The 19577-nt window shown below is 33.9% G+C and overlaps 1 protein-coding gene across 5 annotated transcripts in view; it reads left to right on the top strand.

Moving 5' to 3' along the window:
- AP3B1 (adaptor related protein complex 3 subunit beta 1) overlaps positions 1 to 19577 on the top strand; it is a 274658-nt gene that overhangs the window by 181059 nt on the left and 74022 nt on the right. For all 5 annotated transcript variants that reach the window (XM_079916789.1, XM_079916785.1, XM_079916787.1 and 2 more), the window contains exons 20-21: positions 1862 to 2009; positions 11625 to 11697. In XM_079916789.1, the coding sequence (XP_079772915.1) occupies positions 1862 to 2009; positions 11625 to 11697 (221 nt within the window). The remainder of the gene's footprint in view (positions 1 to 1861; positions 2010 to 11624; positions 11698 to 19577) is intronic.

Raw genomic sequence — 19577 nt, 5'->3', positions numbered from 1 at the left:
AAGGAAATCTCAGATACATTCTAAACCTTATATTTTTAAGTACATGTTTTAACCATTAAATGGGGGATAATAAATTGCCATTCTTTGCTAGGGGAAGAAAAAACAACAACATACGTTTTAGTCATCAAATATAATTACATGTGTTCTGAGATGTTACCATGACTCCATGTTTAATAAATAGCAATCATATTTCCTCCACAAAATTCAATTCAGGGAAATATTGAGTCTTCCTTGCCTCACCACTCTCCCTCCCCGTGTGTTTTTCTGCTTGTCTCTTATAATTTTTTTTAAAAACTTTGCCAGTATAACTATATGATAATTTTTTAAAGCTGAGGGGCTTTAAGTATCTTCAAAGCCACCCTTTAGTAATCGTAACTATTTATGACTAACTTTGAGTTTTATACTCCAAAGTATTTTCATTGAAGGGAAATACTCCAAAGTATTTTCATATTGGGTAGTGGAGAAAATATGGTCTTTATAGTAAGACAGACTCGAGATTAAATTCCAATTCCACCCCTCTTGGCTATGTGTCCTTGAGCAAGTTACTTAACTTTCCTGAATATTATAGGATAATAATGCTCCCAGTAAGAATATGTTAGAACATCTGAATTAGATAGTTGCTTATGAAGTGCCTAATACTCTTTGGTACAAGATAGATTTTTTTTTTTTTAACAAAGTGGATTTTTAAAACAATACACACACACACACACACACACACACGGTAAAGAGAACTAGACCTTCAAATTTGAGCAAATAAAAAAGACAACAAGGCATCTGTTTTCCCCTGAGAGAAGACCTTTTGGCTATCTTACATGTTATCTCTTCTTGGAGACCTACTTCCCTTGCCTTCTGCCTGCCTTATTTCTCTTTTTAAACTCATGTGTCTCTTCCTCTAGAAGCATTCCCACTCTCGGTCAGGTTTGTTTAGATGCTTCTCCAGGTGTTCTCATGACACAGTATACTTTATTACTTATTATTTTCCATGCTTTATTGTCACTGCCAGCTTACTTCTCTGTATCCTCCAACGGATGGTAGACTCTATAAGGGAGTACATAGAGATCATCGGTATCTTGCTAACCTCTGTTATCCTTAGCACCTAACATAGTGCCAACGATATGGTGGGCAGTCAGTAAATATTTGTTAAGTAAGGGAGCGAGTGAACAAATGAATGGATAGCATCAGCACTTAGATTTGATCATTTGGTATTTTAAAACTTTATATCTGATTATCTTACATTTTTAGTAAGACTTAGAACATTAGAAGAATTCTGTTTTAAACCAGTTAACATTTTCTCATATGATATGTTTAAGGGTCACATTAGGGGACATATGTTAATAATTTTCTTGGACAGAAAAATCTATAAAATGCAACTCTGTTTCAGCAAAAGTTGATGTATAAATATTTAAATTTATTAATGAATACTTAGTATTTTGAAACAGCATTTTAAAATCAGCCTATCTTTGAAGTTGTTAATGTTAGCACCTAATGTGTATTTCTGGTAAATCAAACATTTAATTATTAACTATTTTCTATTTATTATATCATTCAGTGTTATTTTATAACCTTTTGCATTTGAACTGTGTGTGATGTGGTATAATTAGTTTTGAATGGGTTCTGATTTATTTGGTTATAGGTAATACTACCTTCCTCATTTCATTAACATGTTCTGGAATTTTAAAACCATTTTTACTGTCTTTCTGTACACTAAAAAGAAATGGTTCTCAGTGAAATACACTTCTCTATAAAGATTTTGGTTCACAGGCAAAATGGACAAATGGTAACACTTGTCATTTGTTTTTTCAAACTACTTAAGCTTGTTTATATAAGTATCTAATATTTCAAAATTTGTTATTCTGATTAGTGATTCTGAAGATGTGGATAAGGAAAATGAAAACTCTAAAACTTCAGATTCTTCCAATGCTGAATCTAGTTCAATAGAAGACAGTTCTTCAGATTCTGCATCAGAATCAGAATCTGAAAGTGAATCTGAATCCAGAAAAGTTACTAAGGTAAGAGATTACAAATTTTTGTAACTGAAAATAAATAGTCTTATAGTCTTTTCCCAATTACGAATAAATATTTCTGAAAATTTGTGTTTTGTTGAGAATCAAGAAACCAGGCAAGGAATTTAATATGTCACTGACAACTAAAACAAACACCATCTTTATTCATCCACACCTGTGATTTTATTTTGTTTTTTTCTAGATTATCGCTTCCCTTATAATTCAACTCTGCAGAGAAGTTAGAATTTAACCTCACCCTTTCCAACAAAAATTAGAGACCTCAGTGTTATGAGTATGACTTTTTTGTTCTTGGCTGTGATGTGACAAGGGAGGCTTTTGCCAAAGGGGAAGTAAAGGGAAGTCACAGAGATAGTATTGAGCAAAGAAATATAAATGTACATGCATCATAAGAAATTGAAACTAATATGCTTTTTAAAAAAATATTAGGCATTTGGAAATAGAATATTTTTAAAGGTTTAATTAAAGAGTATGCATTCTTTAATAGTTAATAAAAATGCAGTAGCCATATATTTAAAACAAATGCAAGAACCACTTATAACAGAATGATTACGCTTTTTGGTATAATATTTGTAACACCAGAACTTGTCTGCTTAGCAGCAAAAACTAAAACCATGAATTGGAAAAGTGTAGTTTTTAATACACAATTCAGACCTAATACATATCTTTCTGATCTTTAATTATTATTCCCTGCCTATAAATGGATCATGGTGTTGCTAGGTTTCAAATGCAGTGGTTTTTATAAATAAATGTATTATTCCATATGTTGAAAATATGGTCACACCTTGCCCATTATTGAATTCAGTTTCTTTTTAACCTATATTTTTCACTTACTTGTTTTGGTAACGTGAATTTCTTTAATGTTATTTGAGTAGCCAAATATGAAAATAAATTCATCAAAGTAATAATTGCCCTCCTCCATCCAGAGATTTATTGTTAAGGAATAAGCGTATTCAAAAAAAAAAAAAGAACAAGCATGCTTAAAAATTAGCTAGTATTTGTCTTACCTTATTTCAAATATTCTTGAATATTGTAAAACCTATTTGAAACTTAAATTTATATTTAAAACATATCTGTGTAGTATGTAATCTAGGCTTTTTATTTTTCAAATATTCACATAAAATCTTAGAGATTTTTAGGTTTATTAATCTGGCCTCTTATAAAAACTTATCACACAGTGAGTTTGATATCCTCTCATTTCCTACTTAAATTACAAAAAGCTTAAGATGTTATTTAAAATAAAAGAGCTTTAGGGCTTCCCTGGTGGCGCAGTGGTTAAGAATCCACCTTCCAGTGCAGGGCGCACGGGTTCGAGCCCTGGTCCGGGAAGATCCCACATGCTGCAGAGCAACTAAGCCCGTGCGCCACAACTACTGAGCCTGTGCTCTAGAGCCTGAGAGCCACAACTACTGAGCCACGTGCCACAACTACTGAAGCCCACTCACCTAGAGCCCATGGTCTGCAACAAGAGAAGCCACCGCAATGAGAAGCCCACGCACCACAAGAAAGAGTAGCCCCTGCTCGCCACAACTAGAGAAAGCCCGCGTGCAGCAACAAAGACCCAAGGCAGTCAAAAATTAATTAATTAATTAATTAATTTTTAAAAACCACTTATTAAAAAATTAAATAAATTAATTAATTAAATAAAGGAGCTTTAGAAATTGAAAATAAACCCAGAGTAAGAAATCTGTGTTTTTTAAAATGACCAAACAAGAAATTAAGTAATGAGAAATGGGTGGAATTAAAGTGAGTTGTTCTTATGAAGTTTTGTAGAAGTTGAAAAATTGTAGACTTTAGTGCCTATATAGTGTTGGGCTTTAGGGGACCCCATTAGAATGCCACAGAGGTACCCCAGCTCAGAGATTCAATTTATTTCTTCTTTGGTGCGTTCAACGATCAGATTAAATCTCTTAATAGTTGAAAATATTTTACTGTAGAAAATCAGTATAAAATTTCAAAGTAATGCAGTGAGCCAAGACTCTTGAGAAATTCAGGTTTTACTCACATTGTTGATAGTTTTATGTCTATGTGTTTTGCTTATATAGTTTATTTTCTCTATATTATAATGCCTTTCCTGTCAGTAACAGGCAGATAAGCTTGTTTGTTTTAATTTATATTCTCCACCTTGGAGCCACCATAACTGTTTTTTTTTTCTATTTCTTTCTGAGTGATTTGAAGTGTACCATGCAATTACAAGTGTACCAGTTTTCTAATAATGGGCAACTCTATAATTGTAGGAAAGTCCTCCTTGCACCAAGTGTTGTGGCTTCTGCTCTAAATTATGAGTAATGAAGGCAGATGGTGGGTGCTTTACCTTAATTTAGCATGACAGTATGTTAGAGCTGCAAACTCATCTGCCTTAAATCTGCAGCCCAGCTAAATCTATACCTTTACTCTCTCTCTTCCTTTTCTTTCACTTGGACAATGTATTTTGGGGATATCGAGCATGAAAATGGGAATTTGAGGGTATCTTGAATATATGGCTTTAAAAACAGTTCATTTTATGGTGGTCCTATGAGATAGGTATAATGTTCTCCTTGTTGGAAGATAATATCTTTATGCTTCAGTTTCCTCATCTATAAAGTAGAAATGCTACTACCTACTCTGCTTTTTTCAAGTGTTATTACAAAAAAATCAAATGTGAAAGATCAATGTAAAGCCCTGTATAAATATAAAACAGCAGTGTTAACATTTTTTAACTTGAACATTAATTCCCTGAGAGACCAACAGTATTAGAGTTACAGAAACCAGTGCTAAAAGGAACCGAAAATTTTTTGTAACTCTTATGTCTCCTGCATTTTCCAATTCTTTTTATACCATTCAAGTTAGGAATTAACGTTCAGGTGTGACCCCTTACCTGCAGCCTGTGATCCCATCTACTTTTTGCAGAAGACTGAGCTGACATTCACTGTAAGCATATCCCACCTCTGTGCTCTCTGACACACAATCTCTATTTACCCTCCTCCTTTTTCTTTGAATGGAGCTTTGAGTAAGCTATCCCTATCCACATAGCCGAGAATAAGTCCTATTTCCTTTTGGCCTTGTTTTGTAGATAATCATCTGCGTCCATTGTGCCTTCAATCTCTTTTTTCATTAATTTCTCCTGCACCAACCAAAGCACTCAAGGCTTTCCTAGCATTTAAAGAGAGGAGAAGGGAGTGGAAGAGAAAGACAGAGAGAATGTGTGAAAGTGAGAGTTCAGAAGAATAATCTAGATATTCTCCAGCCACTACTTCTTAACCCAATTATTTCTTAGTCCCTTTTAAATTGGTTTCTACTCCTATCACTTCCTACAGATATTGTTCTCTGAAAAAGTCAGCCGTGATCTTTCTCCAAACCCAGTGATCTTCTCTTAGTTTATCCTTCTCTGTCTTTTTATATGACTATTCCCCTACTACTTGAAATTCTCTGCATCCTTTTTCTTCTGACTTTTCTGACCCTTTAATCTTTTGGTTGCCTCACTTTTTACCTCCTTCTGACACCCAAGTGTGAACATTGCCCCGAAGTTAGTGCTTTTTAGTACACATTTTTTTCAAAAATATTAATTGATATGAATTAATTTAGTCCTTTTTTTCCTCTACAATTTACTGTTGTGAAACTCATTAACTCTCTTTTTTTTAAATTAATTTATTTATTTTTGGCTGCATTGGGTCTTCGTTGCAGTGCGCAGGCTTCTCATTGCAGTGGTTTCTCTTGTTGCAGACCATGGGCTGTAGGTGTTGTGGGCTTCAGCAGTTGTGGCTCACGGGCTCTAGAGCACAGGCTCAGTAGTTGTGGCGCACGGGCTTAGTTGCTCCGTGGCACGTGGGATCTTCCCGGACCAGGGCTCGAACCCGTGTCCCCTGCATTGGCAGGTGGATTCTTAACCACTGTGCCACCAGGGAAGTCCCTCATTAACTCTTGTAGCCTCAGCTAAAACATTTATCTGAATTACTTCCATGGTAATATCTCTAACTAAATCCCTACAACTGTAACTTTTCTTCCCAAATTCAAACCAAATTCTTAGACCTCTTAGGAAATGCTGGTTTCCCAAACCCAATATAGCCCAAAGACATGATCTGTCATTTGGTACCAGCGTGCTTTCTGTTCTCCCAGATTTGTAGACCCATAATTGTCCTTGACCCCTCCCTCATCCTATATGTGTACACAGTTGCCAAGTCTTAGAGATCCTGTGTATTATTTTTGATATCTGTTTTTTCTTCTCCTGCCACCACCATTGTAGATCAGCTCTTCATGACCTTGCCCATAGACCATTGCCTTTGGTCATTCTCAGACACTTCCCCAACCCCAATCCTTCTCTACAGCTGCCAGATTAATGTCAAAGTTAACTATAATGATGCCTCATTGTCATTTGAGTTCAGTAAACTCCTCAGGCTAGCATGTCCAAACCCACCTCTCCAGTCTTAACCTTCTTTGTGTTCCAATCCCAGTGGACTATTTGTGGTTCTTATGCTGTATGCTTTTCTGTTTCTGTGCCTTTGTTCTTCCTTTTACATCATTTCTCTTATTACAGAAAATATAAGCTGAGGAGAAAGTGGCCTTATATCAAGGGTAGTCCCTCCACTTCTCCTAGTTGAGAATGACTGCATGGAATGAAGATATTACTGACTAGAGGGTATTACTCATGTGAATGGTGTAGGGACAGTCAAGAGGGTGAGAACCACTGTTGAATTGTTTATGTTCCGAAAGTGTTTGTCATTCAGCACCATACCCTAGCATATCCATAAGACACGAAACTGCCGTCATGCATTCTGGTGTCATGTTTGTTTGTTTCTGTTATTGATTGGGAGATGTCCTTGTTTGAAGTCAGATATTGTCAGTAATGACCAAAGAAAATTATCTTTCTCTTCAGTTAAAATTATTTTGATGGGCAAGCATATTTTTCTTTGTAGATGTTCTTTTCTGAACCAAATTTAATAAATATTTTAATGTGAGTCTAATCCTTTTTATGAACTAATTATTTTGCCCTAAATGATACCTGTAACAAAATTAGTTTTAATAGTTCCGTGTTTTCAGTACTTCACATACTTCACATGGTGTTTAGGAAACTTCCTGTTTGTTTGTTTACACAGAAGCGTGGAGAAAAGAATTAGTAATACAGGCTACATTAAATCAGGAAGAGATTTATATCACTTTATCCTGTGTTTTACTGATATAATTAAGTTATATTCTGCTTGTAGTTAAAATTATGTGTCGAACAGATGGTAAAATTTTTATTTAAAATATTTTTTTAAGTTGTCAGGGTTGTTTTTTTCTTTATTGAACCTAGACTTCAGTGTTTTTATTACCAGCCAGTAAGTTAGAGTGTTCCCACTGACTATAGTTATTTCCACCATCACCTTGTTAGTCCCACTCTTCACACCTTAACTGATGGAGTAGTTCTGATTATATCTTCAGTGTCTATGCACCAACTGCTGAAGATTTAGATAAGCCGTGATTTAAAAAATAAAAATTTTAAGTCATAATTGTAATTTATTGTGAATAATTTAATGTATTTTCCTTATAAATATTAACAGCATTTTAATTACATAAACTGTGTATAAAGCATAATAATCTATCGATGGAAAAATAATATATTTAATATACTTGCACCTAATAGCATTAAGAGCATTTCCATATTTGAATCAAAGATTAATATGTGTACTAGCTTTGGGAAAAATAGTACTGTCTGTATATACCTAGCAGTGTTTGAGATGCTCTTGTCAGTGGTTTTTATCACACATTATAGGGATCTCACAAAACTTTGCTAGTCCCTTTTTAAGAGGTGCAAAGAAGCTAATTAAATCTTTTACGTGCTCCATGGAGTGGTCACAGGTCTTGTGACTAGTGTACAGATGTCAGTAAATATTAAGATACGCCTCAATAAAAGATCTACCGTGTGAAAAATTCTTGGGTATAAATGTGATTTGAATAGACTGTGGATAAGAGTGAAAGGAACTATTTTCTGATTAGCTGTCTGCCCTATTTGTGAAGTAGGAAACAAGTTTTACTTGTGTTTTTCCAAGTATTTATGATTGTTGCAATTACATAACTTCTGTGAAGATTGTGGAATATTGGGTTTTACTCTGACAATTCAAAGCCTTGCCTCTTTCAATTTATGTCTTTTCCAATTTAGTTCATATTTTAATTTCTTCAGAACAGAAATATCATTTCACTTCAATTGAGATCTTTAAATCAAAGTGAATGCCATTAAGCAGGCTTTCTTATTGAAGTAGGTATAATCTAATAGGGAAGATTTGTTTAACAGTTTAGACTTCTTTTTAACTTATATAGAAGTCTCAATTTGCTGGCAGTGTACTTTTATTTTAAAGCACAGTGTAAGTGTGAGCCTCAGATTTGTAAAATAAGATGTGTTAGATGACTCGAAGGCAAGAGAGTCATTAAATTGTCTTTGGTTGGTAACTAACTGAAAATATTTCATGTAAATACCTTGCCCTGTGAGGCTAGAAATAAGCCTTGAATTTTTGTTGGTTTCAAAGCATAGTGTGGGTTTGACAATCTATACATACCATTTATCCTGTTTTATAGTTTTAAATTTCAAACCTCTTTATAATGGTTTCCTCTTAGGAAGCATTTTTGGTGCTTTTTGTGTCAGATCTTTTCTGCTTGCTTTTTTTTTTTTCCAATCAGCATGAAGATGAACATGCGTAATAGATTTTTTTAAATCGTTACAAGGTATATTATTACATTTTTTGTTTGTATTATTTGGAGCTTAATAAGTATTTCCAGGATCTTTTATTTATGATTTAAAATGAAATATGTTAAACAGAAATCAGTTTCTTAACCCTGTGACTTTGTATTTCATTTTTGGAAATGTTGATGTGTTGAGGTGTATAATCGAATACCATGGAAACAAATGGAGATTTGAGGATGATGAATTGATAACTACGTATTTTTGTAGTGAGATTTTAAGATCAGTTACTGTTGTCCTTATAAAAGTCTAATACAGTCACTCAGCTGTTAAAAACCTAATCCTCTATTTAAAAAAATATACAAAAACAAATTGTCTATCTTTCTGCCTGATCTCTTCTCAAGTACTAATACAATGGAAACAGTGGGTGATCTGTCAGTATGTTTGGTTTGTCAGTGATGGTTTTGTATAAATATTGGGAGGGTAAGAAATAAAATTCACACAGTAAAATATGATTTCATCTGCCTTTTCTCTGCAGCTCCATGGCTCATGCTGCGGTGTGAAATTCTCATTTTACACACTTTGCAGGCGGAGCACATGAATTATGCATTGAGCAAGAAAAATCTCCTGCCTCAAGTCCTATATGCATTTACCCAGGTTCTGTCTCTATTACCAAGATGAATTGCAAATGGAGAAATATTTGATGGAATAGGGCTCTTAACTTCTTTGTTCAGAATTCAGATTTTTATTTTTGTAGTAGATCCTTTAAGTATGAACATGTTTTGAACTTACTGTGGATTTTTTTAAATGAAAAATGAAATATAAGAGAGGAATGCCAAACACATCACGAGGCTTTTTATAGCCTTGATTTGGAATGCAAGGCTTTTTCAGTTCGGTAGAAATGACCATTATCTATTGCTAATGTTGTATTTCAGTCGCTGGTTATTTGCTTTACTCAGAAAGTCAATGAAATTCTGTCCTTTTGAGAGCCTTTTTTCTTTTTGTTTTAGGCTTCTAATAAGAGATTATGCCAGTTTCACATGCAGCTCTGTCCTGTGTTGTATGTGACCTGATGTGTGTTTAATAGATATTGTTACACACTCCTGGCTGTGAAGTAGAAAATAAGGTATATAGACTTGCCTCCAGCTTTAACTTTGTCTTGATTTGATAGATTTCTTATTTTTCAGGTGGGGAGGTTACATTTCCATAAAGACAGTCATGCACCATTGTAGCTTATAGGAAGCTACACCCATTGTGCTCAGCATAGCATTTTGATAAGTCACATGGTGATAAGCTTTTTGTTCTATGTTCTTTCTTCACAGGAATGTTATTCTTGTTGAGATGGCATATTCATTCTGAACCTTTTTCTGTTACTTGCAACTTTTACATTTCAGCTTCAAAACTAACATTTTTTTTCCCAATCCTAGAAATTGTTATTTATTTCAGGTATGGAGAGAGGGGCAAACATTATTTGTTTTGTTTTTAAATAACGAATGAAAATTAAAACCCACCTAGATGCTTTGGAGTTTTCAGTGGCAGAAATAAATATTTTGAAGAAGAAAATCAATGCTGATGTTTTTAGTAATGTGTATTATTGTATGATCCTTGAAAATAATTTTTCTTTATATTGACATAAGGGAAAAAAGAAGCAGGACTTAAAATCATTTAAAAATGTTACCTGATGTATTATTTGATGTATTGCTTTTGTTCATGTATATGCACTGTTGTAAGAGCTCTAAACCATGTAGACTTTAAATGATGGTAAAGTACACTTTGCTTTAGTGATACCTTTCTGTAGTTAGAGGAATACTTCAAAAATATTTGTAGTAATTTACATTAACAATAAGATATAAACTCCTTTGGTAGATTACAAGTTATCTGAAGGCAGGGACTAGACTGTCTTGGCTGTGTTACTTCCATTGCTTAGCACAGAATCTGTTAAAAATTCTATACACATGTATTGAATGAATGAATGATTGAATAAGTGAACAAAAATGTTTTGGCAAAAAAGTTTTGGCCTTCAATTTGAGAGGTTTAATGTAAAAAAAAAAAGTACACATTATAAAGGTAACGGTGACCCAGATACATCTATTTAATACCCTAATCCTGTTGGTCTTTAATTGTTTATACTACTACTCAGTACTGTGCCTTATTTTTTCTTTTCTTTCTTTTTTTAAGGTTACGCGTCTTTTCTGAATCTCTAACCGAACTGTGAATACCTCAGGCTTAGGGATCTAGTCCATGGGTATCCACATTTCAAAAATATAGTAGACTGAATAAGCAAATTTGTGGTGGAGGAAGCCCTAATTAACTATGTGCAGAAATGGTTGAGTACTTAGTCTCCCCAAAGGAAAACAGAAAAGAAAGTAAATGAATTCTTTTCAACCCTAAAGAGCAAGAGCCTGAAAATATGATTTATAGATTTTAACGAATACCTTTGGCAAAAGAAGTCTGATGCAACCCAGTGTTGAAATATAAAGTACCTAGTACAATGCCTGTCACAAACTACATCTCAGAAAGGCTAATCTATCACAAGCCCATTGACAATTTCAGAGCTAAGCATGTATTGTTCGAGCATTTCTTTTTCTTAAATCAACTTGTTTAAAAATTATTTTTGAGAATGTTTGTACATTTTCTACCAAAGAGCCACATTAGATTTTTATGTTAGCAAAAAGTTGTCAGATTATAAAATTTACTTTTAAATTTTCTTCTGAAGGTCTTTTTTAATCTCTAAATAAAAAATATTTTAAAATAACAGTTTGCATGGTAGAGAAGAAATACCACGTGCCAACTAAAATAAAAATTTTGATTCAAAAAAACATTTCACATAACCATATAGAAGCTTAATTTGATTTTTTTTTCCCCTTGGAAGACTAAGCAAAGGAAAAAATGTTTGTTTTGAAATGTTAAAAACTACTTTATAGATTTTTTAACTAGAACATGCAATAAGTGAAATATTTATTATTTTGTAGGAGAAAGAAAACAAAACAAAGCAAGATAGAAATCCTCTTACCAAAGATGTTTCACTTCTAGATCTAGATGATTGTAAGTATTGAAATTTAAATTTTTTCTTCTGTACCTAGTAATAGTATTTTTCATTTTTATAGTATCTTTCATTAACATGTCTCAAAATAAATAAAAAACTATTATGAAAGACTTATGGATGTGATTAGGCAAGAAAATTTTAAAAGTTATTTCTATTAGTATTTTTTTCCATCATTCAGTATATCAGTTTTGTATCACCTGAATAAATATAATTGGTCAAATAAAAGTGCACCAAATTCATTTTAAGATTTTTTGCTTTAGTAATTTATACTTGCTTTAGCGAGTAATTATCTGTATCTCACAACTTCTACATTTTTAAATGTTGATTGTGGAGATCAAGACATCTAATTTAAGGAAGTAGAGAATTAGGAATGTAATTGGAAATGTAAAGGACACCAACCGTCTTCTACTTGCCGCACTTAGGGTGGGAACAGAAACGAGTACAAACCTTTTGGAATACAGTGTAATTTATACGTATCAATATTTTAACTGCAAAAAATCCTTGTCCCAGCAAATTTACTTCTAAGAACTTAGAATCCTACAGATATGCCCACCCAGTATGCAAAGATGTATATTCAGCTCCCTTTAAATTCTCCTGCACTGTGAGAAAGAGATAGAACTAACTTTGTTGGTAGGTAGATTTTGCATTAGAGGAAGAGTAACAACACATGAGATTTCTGAATATTAAACTACTGTCATTTTGCAATATAGTTTTCCTGTGCTAGAGGTGAGTTATGTATTTATGTCTTACTCTTTCATAGAGCTGTTCTATTTATATTGTTTACCTGGCCTATTTCCAATAGTCATGGCAAATTCCTACTGTAGAGAAATTAAAATATATAATACTGAGAAATACGTAACAGAGAAATTAGAGATAAAATTGGAGCCAAGTTTGAATAATTTTATACCTGTTGGCAAAGATGTTAAAATTTACATCATTTCTCACCTCCTGGCTAAGATTTTTAAAGTAACGTCCAGTATTGTTAAGGTTTGGAGAAGCAGGCACCCTACATTTGTTTTTCATAGGCATATAAATAGGTGCAGTTTTTTGAAGTCATTTGAGCAATATCTATCAAAACTTAAATTCCACACACCTTTTGACCTAGCATTTCTTTTCTAGGAATTTATACTATAGATAAACTAGCAAAATCAGATCTTCCATCCTTGTTTTAGACTCTTTAACTTAATGGCTTAATTTTACACTTAAAGTCCATATTCCGAGGTTTCTAAGAGCTTAGGTGATCTGACTCCTGCCTACCTCTTATCCATACTGTTCCTCTGCATTTCTGAAATATGCTAGGCGCATTCTTGCCAAGGGCCTTTGTTCTGCTGTTTTCCCTGCTAAGAACACTTCTTCCAGATCTTCTGATGGCAAGCTGCTTCTTATCTTTCAAATCTCAGCTCAAAAGTCACCTTCTCTTACACACTTCACAAGTCACTCTTGATTGTCTTCGTGGCATTTTTCACTATATGAAATTAAATCTTAACTATTTGTATTACTTGTTTATTGTCTGTCTTGCTCACTGTTATTCCTAGTACCTAGAACAACACCTGGCAGATAGTGGGTACCCAGTAAATATTTGTTGAATTAATAAAGTATGCAAAGGTATGTATAGAAATTTCATTGCAGCATTATTTTTACAGCAGCATCCTGAAAATAAACGAAATGTCTACCAGTAGTCTAATACAACCATTAAGAAAAGTGAGACAAATCTTTATATGCTAGTTATGTTATTATATGTATGAAACATTATAAGTTAAAAATAAGACACATGTAGAGTATGACTCCACTTATGTAAAAAAGGAGGAAAAGAGGAACTGTATCCTGCACACAAACACAAATATGATTGTACATCATATATTTCTGGAAGGCTACAGAAGAAATACTTAACAGTGATAGCTCTGGCCTCTTTGGGATATAAGACTAAATCAGGGACAGAGGAGAGAAAAATACTTTTACTTTGTATCTTTCTGTGACAATGAATATTTTACATTTATATGTGAAGTTTAAGTTTTAAATTGTAAAATAACAACAGTCAGGCATATTTAAAATGGAATTAAGAGGAAAGGTTACAAGGTACTAGAGTGCACCAGTTCCTTTTCTCCTTGAATTTGATGCTGGATTTCCTGACAGCTAAAGAAAAAAGAGAAAATTGTAAAATGATACAATTTTTATTATTTGATTCTTTTTAAAGCTTTTTTATAATATATAGAAACAAAGTTTTCTTAAATATTAAGTTTTAAGAATTTAAATATAAGATTTTCATTTTAAGGGAAATTTCATCCTAACTTATATTTAACTCAACTTAGGGTATATTTCTGTTTGATTTTAATACCCGAGAACTATTTATTTTAAAATCTTTTGTCATCTTGCATTTGTCAGAAATGACACTTGAAACTTTTTTTTTGTTTTGGTCAATTTAACAAATGTTTGTGGATTGTCTGATAAGCGCAAGGTACTCTGCTAGGTGCTAGAACAGACGAATAGAATTTAGTCATACTCTTCCAGAGACTAGAATCTAGTAAGAGACATAGATACCTGAGCTAGTAGCTGTTATGTAAGAGAGATAATAGAGCTGCAAAGTATGGTTAAAATATGAGGAAAGAGACAAAAACCAATTAACAAGCTAAAAGGCCTTCTGGAAGAAGCTTAAAGATAAAAATAAGTGGAGTGTTGTGGGAGAAAAGAATTGTTGATGATGGTTCCTAAAACACTGACTTCGTTATGTGCTACTTACTAGCCTACAATAGTTCTCCACTGTCCATGGCAAGCAGTTTGTTGATCAAAACTAAAAAGTCACTCTCCAGCGGCTTGAGTTCTCTGCTGTGAGAATTAGATTAATTTTGAAGGAGAGGCAGACACACTTCTTACATTTTATCTAGTCGTAATCCACAGAGATGTTTTGTTCAGTACACACTGCATGCCAGGAGAACTGCAAGTCCTCAATTTATCTGTGTCTTCATTCAGAAAACGTTTATTGAACACTTGCTATGATCTAGGTAATCTGCTATATACTAGAGATTCTAAATGGGCGTAACATTGTCCCTCCCCACGGAACTCTCCGGGTGTCATGGGAGAAACAGATAAGTCAGCCCTTAGATTACCACATTATAAATGAAATGAGAAAGAGATATGCACAGAATGCTGTTAGGTATTGGGGTACCTAACCCACCTAGCTGTAGCAGGATGTAACGGTGGAGCTGAGTATAAGTAAGAATTAGTCAAGCAGTTGGAGGCAAGAGAAGAGAGTGAGGAGAAAAAAGACATGGAGGAGGGAAAGAGCTTGCTACTACCTGAAATAATCATTATCTCTCTCTAAGGAGGCAGTATAGTTAGCAACCCTGGCAATAAATTGGCTCTACTGTAAAACAGTTCTGTGATTTTAAATAAGCAACTTGATATTTCCTTGCTGCATCTGTTGAGGGGTGTTATCAGAAGCACAGGCATTAGTCCTGGCCTGGCCTTTAATCAGTTAAGTGAGTTAATTTGTCTCATTTATGCATTTGTAAAATGAAAAAGAATGGCTGAAAAGTTTCTACAGTATCTTTAGATTTTGAAATTATATGACTCTGTTTCATGGGGTCAGTTGATAATACATTAGAAAATATTTATAGTAGGAGAATATACAGCCTAACAGTAGATAGGCTTAGTGACAGAAATACACTTTATTTTTTCCAGACATAGTTTATATTTCTGAAAATTAAAATATCTTTTAGTACCTCATACCATGTGGTTGGTCTCAGTTGGATAAAGCAGCAGCATCATATTCTGGCATCCTTTTATAGGAAATATAAACCTATGTAATTACACTATTAGTACAACTAACTGAAGTCTTTTTAAAATTTTATCAGCCAACAATAATCATGCCACAAATAAGTCTTATGATCTATGATGGCATACTGTTGAATAAACTGTAGTAGAGACAGTAGAGTGGAGTGGCTAAGAGGACAGTGGAGCTAGATTGAGTTTGAATCCCATTTCTATTATTTACTAGCTGTGTGACCTTGGGCAAGTTACTTTATCTCTCTGTGCTTTAGTTGCTTTATCTATAAAATTGGGATAATAGTAATACTTATTAGGAATATTAAGAGGATTAAATGAGTTGATAAATGTAAAAGTACTTAAAACTGTGCTTGGCACATGATGAATATTATATTGATATAAGAGTTAGCTGAAATGGAGATGATGACACCACAGCAGCAAATTACATTTAAAAAGTTAAATAACTTCATATTAAACCATTATATATTATAATGGTTATATATATTATATATATATAAAACCATTATAATGGTTATATATGTTGTGTGTATATATATATATAACCATTATAATGGTTTTATATATATATATACAATATATATAACCATTATATATTAAAAGTTTTACTGAGATTTTAAAGCATAACTTTGATCAGAAGAACATGTATAATTACTTTATTAAATATACTTTAGTAAAGAAAGTGTTTTGTAGAAAGTTTTTTTTTTGTTTGTTTGTTTGTTTTTTTTTGCGGTACGCGGGCCTCTCACTGTTGTGGCCTCTCCCGTTGCGGAGCACAGGCTCTGGACGCGCAGGCTCAGCGGCCATGGCTCACGGGCCTAGCCGCTCCGCGGCATGTGGGATCCTCCCAGACCGGGGCACGAACCCGTGTCCCCCGCATCAGCTGGCGGACTCTAAACCACTGCGCCACCAGGGAAGCCCCTGTAGAAAGTTTTAAAAAGAAAAGAAAATGGGTTACCATTCTGACAAATCAGCTCAAATTCTTTTCATGGGCAAATCCCTTTCCCTCCAGATTGGATTGTACTGAGGTACTGTTTCATTATTTGCTTCTTTCTGTTTTTATCGTGCACATTCCTTTCCTTGCCATAAATATTCTTTAACAACTTCATTTTTAATGACTGCATGGTTATCCTTTATGTTGTTGTAATAAATTCTATTTAACAAGTTTACTGTTGTTGGAAATTAAACTATTGTTTAATTAACTACTATTGTTTCCATTTTTACTGTCATAATCAGTGAACAACACACATCTTCATAAATGTATTATTGCATTATCTCCATGACTCTATCCTTAAGATTAATTCCCAGGAGTAGAATTGCCAGGAAAAAGGCTTTGAAGAATTCTACTGTCTAAAATTGCCTTTCACAAAGTTGGTACCAACTTACACAGTAGTAATGTGAGAGTGCCAGATTCCTTTTACCCTTACCAGTCTGGATTTTGTATTTAAAAATTGCCTTTGCCAATTTGATAGGTGGAAATGTTATCTAATTTTAATTTGTATGCCATGTTATTAAAAAAAAAAAACTACATAGAGTCATTTTGTTTCTTACACGTTAAGTTGCCACAGTCAACTGGCTGCAGAATCCAATTTAGGATAAACCTTCAGTGCCAGCTTTTATCTTGCCAGACCTGTTAACAGATGTGTAATCATTTGTTTAATGCCAGAGCTTCTGCCTTCTGAAATGATAATAAAAGTTTGTCTTTTTTTTTTTTTAAGAGTCAAGCTTACCTTTGGTGTGAATTTTTCTTCTCTTGTCTTTTTCTTCTCTATGTCTTTAGCCAAGCTAGAGTTGAAATCAGAGGCTATTTCTTACTCAATTTTTATTCCTTATATGATCATCTAATATTTTGGATGGATGGCTAGACAAACAAATGAACAAAATGCACTTAGAACCCACCAGAAAAGTTACATGTTGCATGGAAAGGCCACACATTTTGATTCAATTAGAAGATCCAATCTCTAGTCCTGTAGTGGTTCTACCAATCACTTGTTTCATGATCTTGCAAGTCTTAATCTCCCTGTGCCTCAGTTTGCAATGTCTTTATATAAATGCCCTTTCTGCCTGCTCACTACCATTATCTTACTTTAGTCCTTGTCACATCATGCCTAAACTATTGTAAATTCCTCCTCACTGCCAGCCCGAGTGCTCTTTCCAGTTCTTCAGCCTGTCTCTTACACTGGCCTCTGACTAATCATCCTGCAGTACCATATGTCATATCATTCGTCTTCTTGGTAGATTTTTAACAGTTCTCCTTGGTGTATAGGATAAATCCAACCCCTTTAGCTTTATAATTCCCCACCTCTCAGCCTTTGTTCACATGATCTCATTCAGTAACTAACCAGCTTCAGTAAGTAACCAGCTTCTTCCTTTCCTCTTATTTGAATGCTACCCTTACTTAAAAACTGGGCTTCATTCCCTCTTACTCACCAAGCCTTCTCTTACCACCCTATCCCCATTGATTCTTTTTTTCTTTCCGATTCCCTATGGCACTTGCTAATTGTTAGTGGTTTTCAACATATGTCTGAGGAGACCTGGGCATTTGTAGCAGTGCTTCACACTAAGGGCACACTCCTTTAGGAGTGCAAGGGAGCAACCAATGGCTCCACTCCCTCCTCCACCCAGTCTCCACTCTGCTTTTTGTATTGTGTATGTTGAGATTTTATGTAAGATTTCCTTTGAAATTTTTCTTTTTTGGCAGTATCACTTATGGACTGTATTTTTTTTCTTCTTCAAGCATGAGTATCTTTTTTTTCTCAGTTAGGTTTTAAGTCACTTGAAGACAAGGACTGTATCTTGAACTTCTTTTTCTCTCCCTTGCTCTCTTGTTCAAGAAATATTTATTGCTAACTTTACGAATTAACATTTGTTCTGCCTAGCTTACAAGATGTTGTGAGACTAAAGTGAGAAAAAGATGCTTTGAAAAGTGATGTCATGTGAAGTAAACGTTACTTCCTTTATAGTATTGTTTTGGCGTGAGAACGTGTTGGAAGCTAAAACTTTTTCTACATTTGAATCTTATTTCATTCGACAAACAGTTGAGCAGTTACTAAGCACTAAAAATTAATGTGTCAAAGTCTGCTCACACAGACCAGTAGAAATGAAAATATGTAAAGACACAAATTTGTATTACAAGAGAAGTATGGTTGTAGAAGTGTGTCCAAGTATATCTGTGGAACAAATGAGGCACATATAAGCTGTGTTTAAGTGAGTCAGTCTGTGCTTTCCCTCTAAGTGGTATCTTACTGGGTAGAAGTTGCAAGGTGAGCAAGGCAAAGACGTACCTTCTAGGCAGAGGGAATACGGTATACAAGGTTAAGACATGAAACAAATCTTGGGAACTCTTATTTGGTAGAACTAGAACATAGGGGTGGCTGATGAAATTGGAGATGAAATTGGCTGATGAAATTGGCTAGACCTGCCCAGTATGGTGGCCACTGGCCACATGTAGCTATTTAAATTAATTAAAATTTTAAATGCAGTTCTTTGGTCATACTAACCATATTTCAAGAGCACATTCGGTATGTGCGCTAGTGGCCATCATGTTGGACGTACAGCCACAGAACATTTCCATCATCATAGAAAGTTCTATTGGACAGTGCAGAGCTAGATCATAGAGGACCTTGCGCATTTAATTAAGGAGTTGGACTTTTATCATGTAGGCAATTGTGAGCCTTTGAAGAGTCTTAAGCAAGGGAGTAACATGATCAGATTTGCATTTACAAAAGATTTTCAGATTTTTTTTAGAATCAAACATTTCTAACTAGCACATAGCTTTTGCTGACAAAGTATAATTAGAAGGGAATTAGGTAGTCTGGGCCCCTTATAATTATTACAGTGGAGAATAAAATAGAGAAAGGATTTAATAAGCACTCTTTTAAGACTTATAACTCAACTGGAGAACTCTCTTGAAAGCTATAGTTATTTTTACATTAGTCTGAAAAAATGTTTCTTTACCTTCCTCTTTTAGTGAAGTTACTGGGTGATTAATGTTAGTGATAATGTTAGTTGATAAAAATTTTCAAAAACTATTACTCAAGATATTTATATTCTTATTTTGTTATAGGATTTGCCATTATGTTTTGAAAGCTAAGACTAA

This window comes from Stenella coeruleoalba, assembly GCF_951394435.1.
Source record: "Stenella coeruleoalba genome assembly, chromosome: 3".
Lineage (NCBI taxonomy): Eukaryota > Metazoa > Chordata > Mammalia > Artiodactyla > Delphinidae > Stenella > Stenella coeruleoalba.
This window is presented reverse-complemented; position numbering and strand designations above follow the sequence as displayed.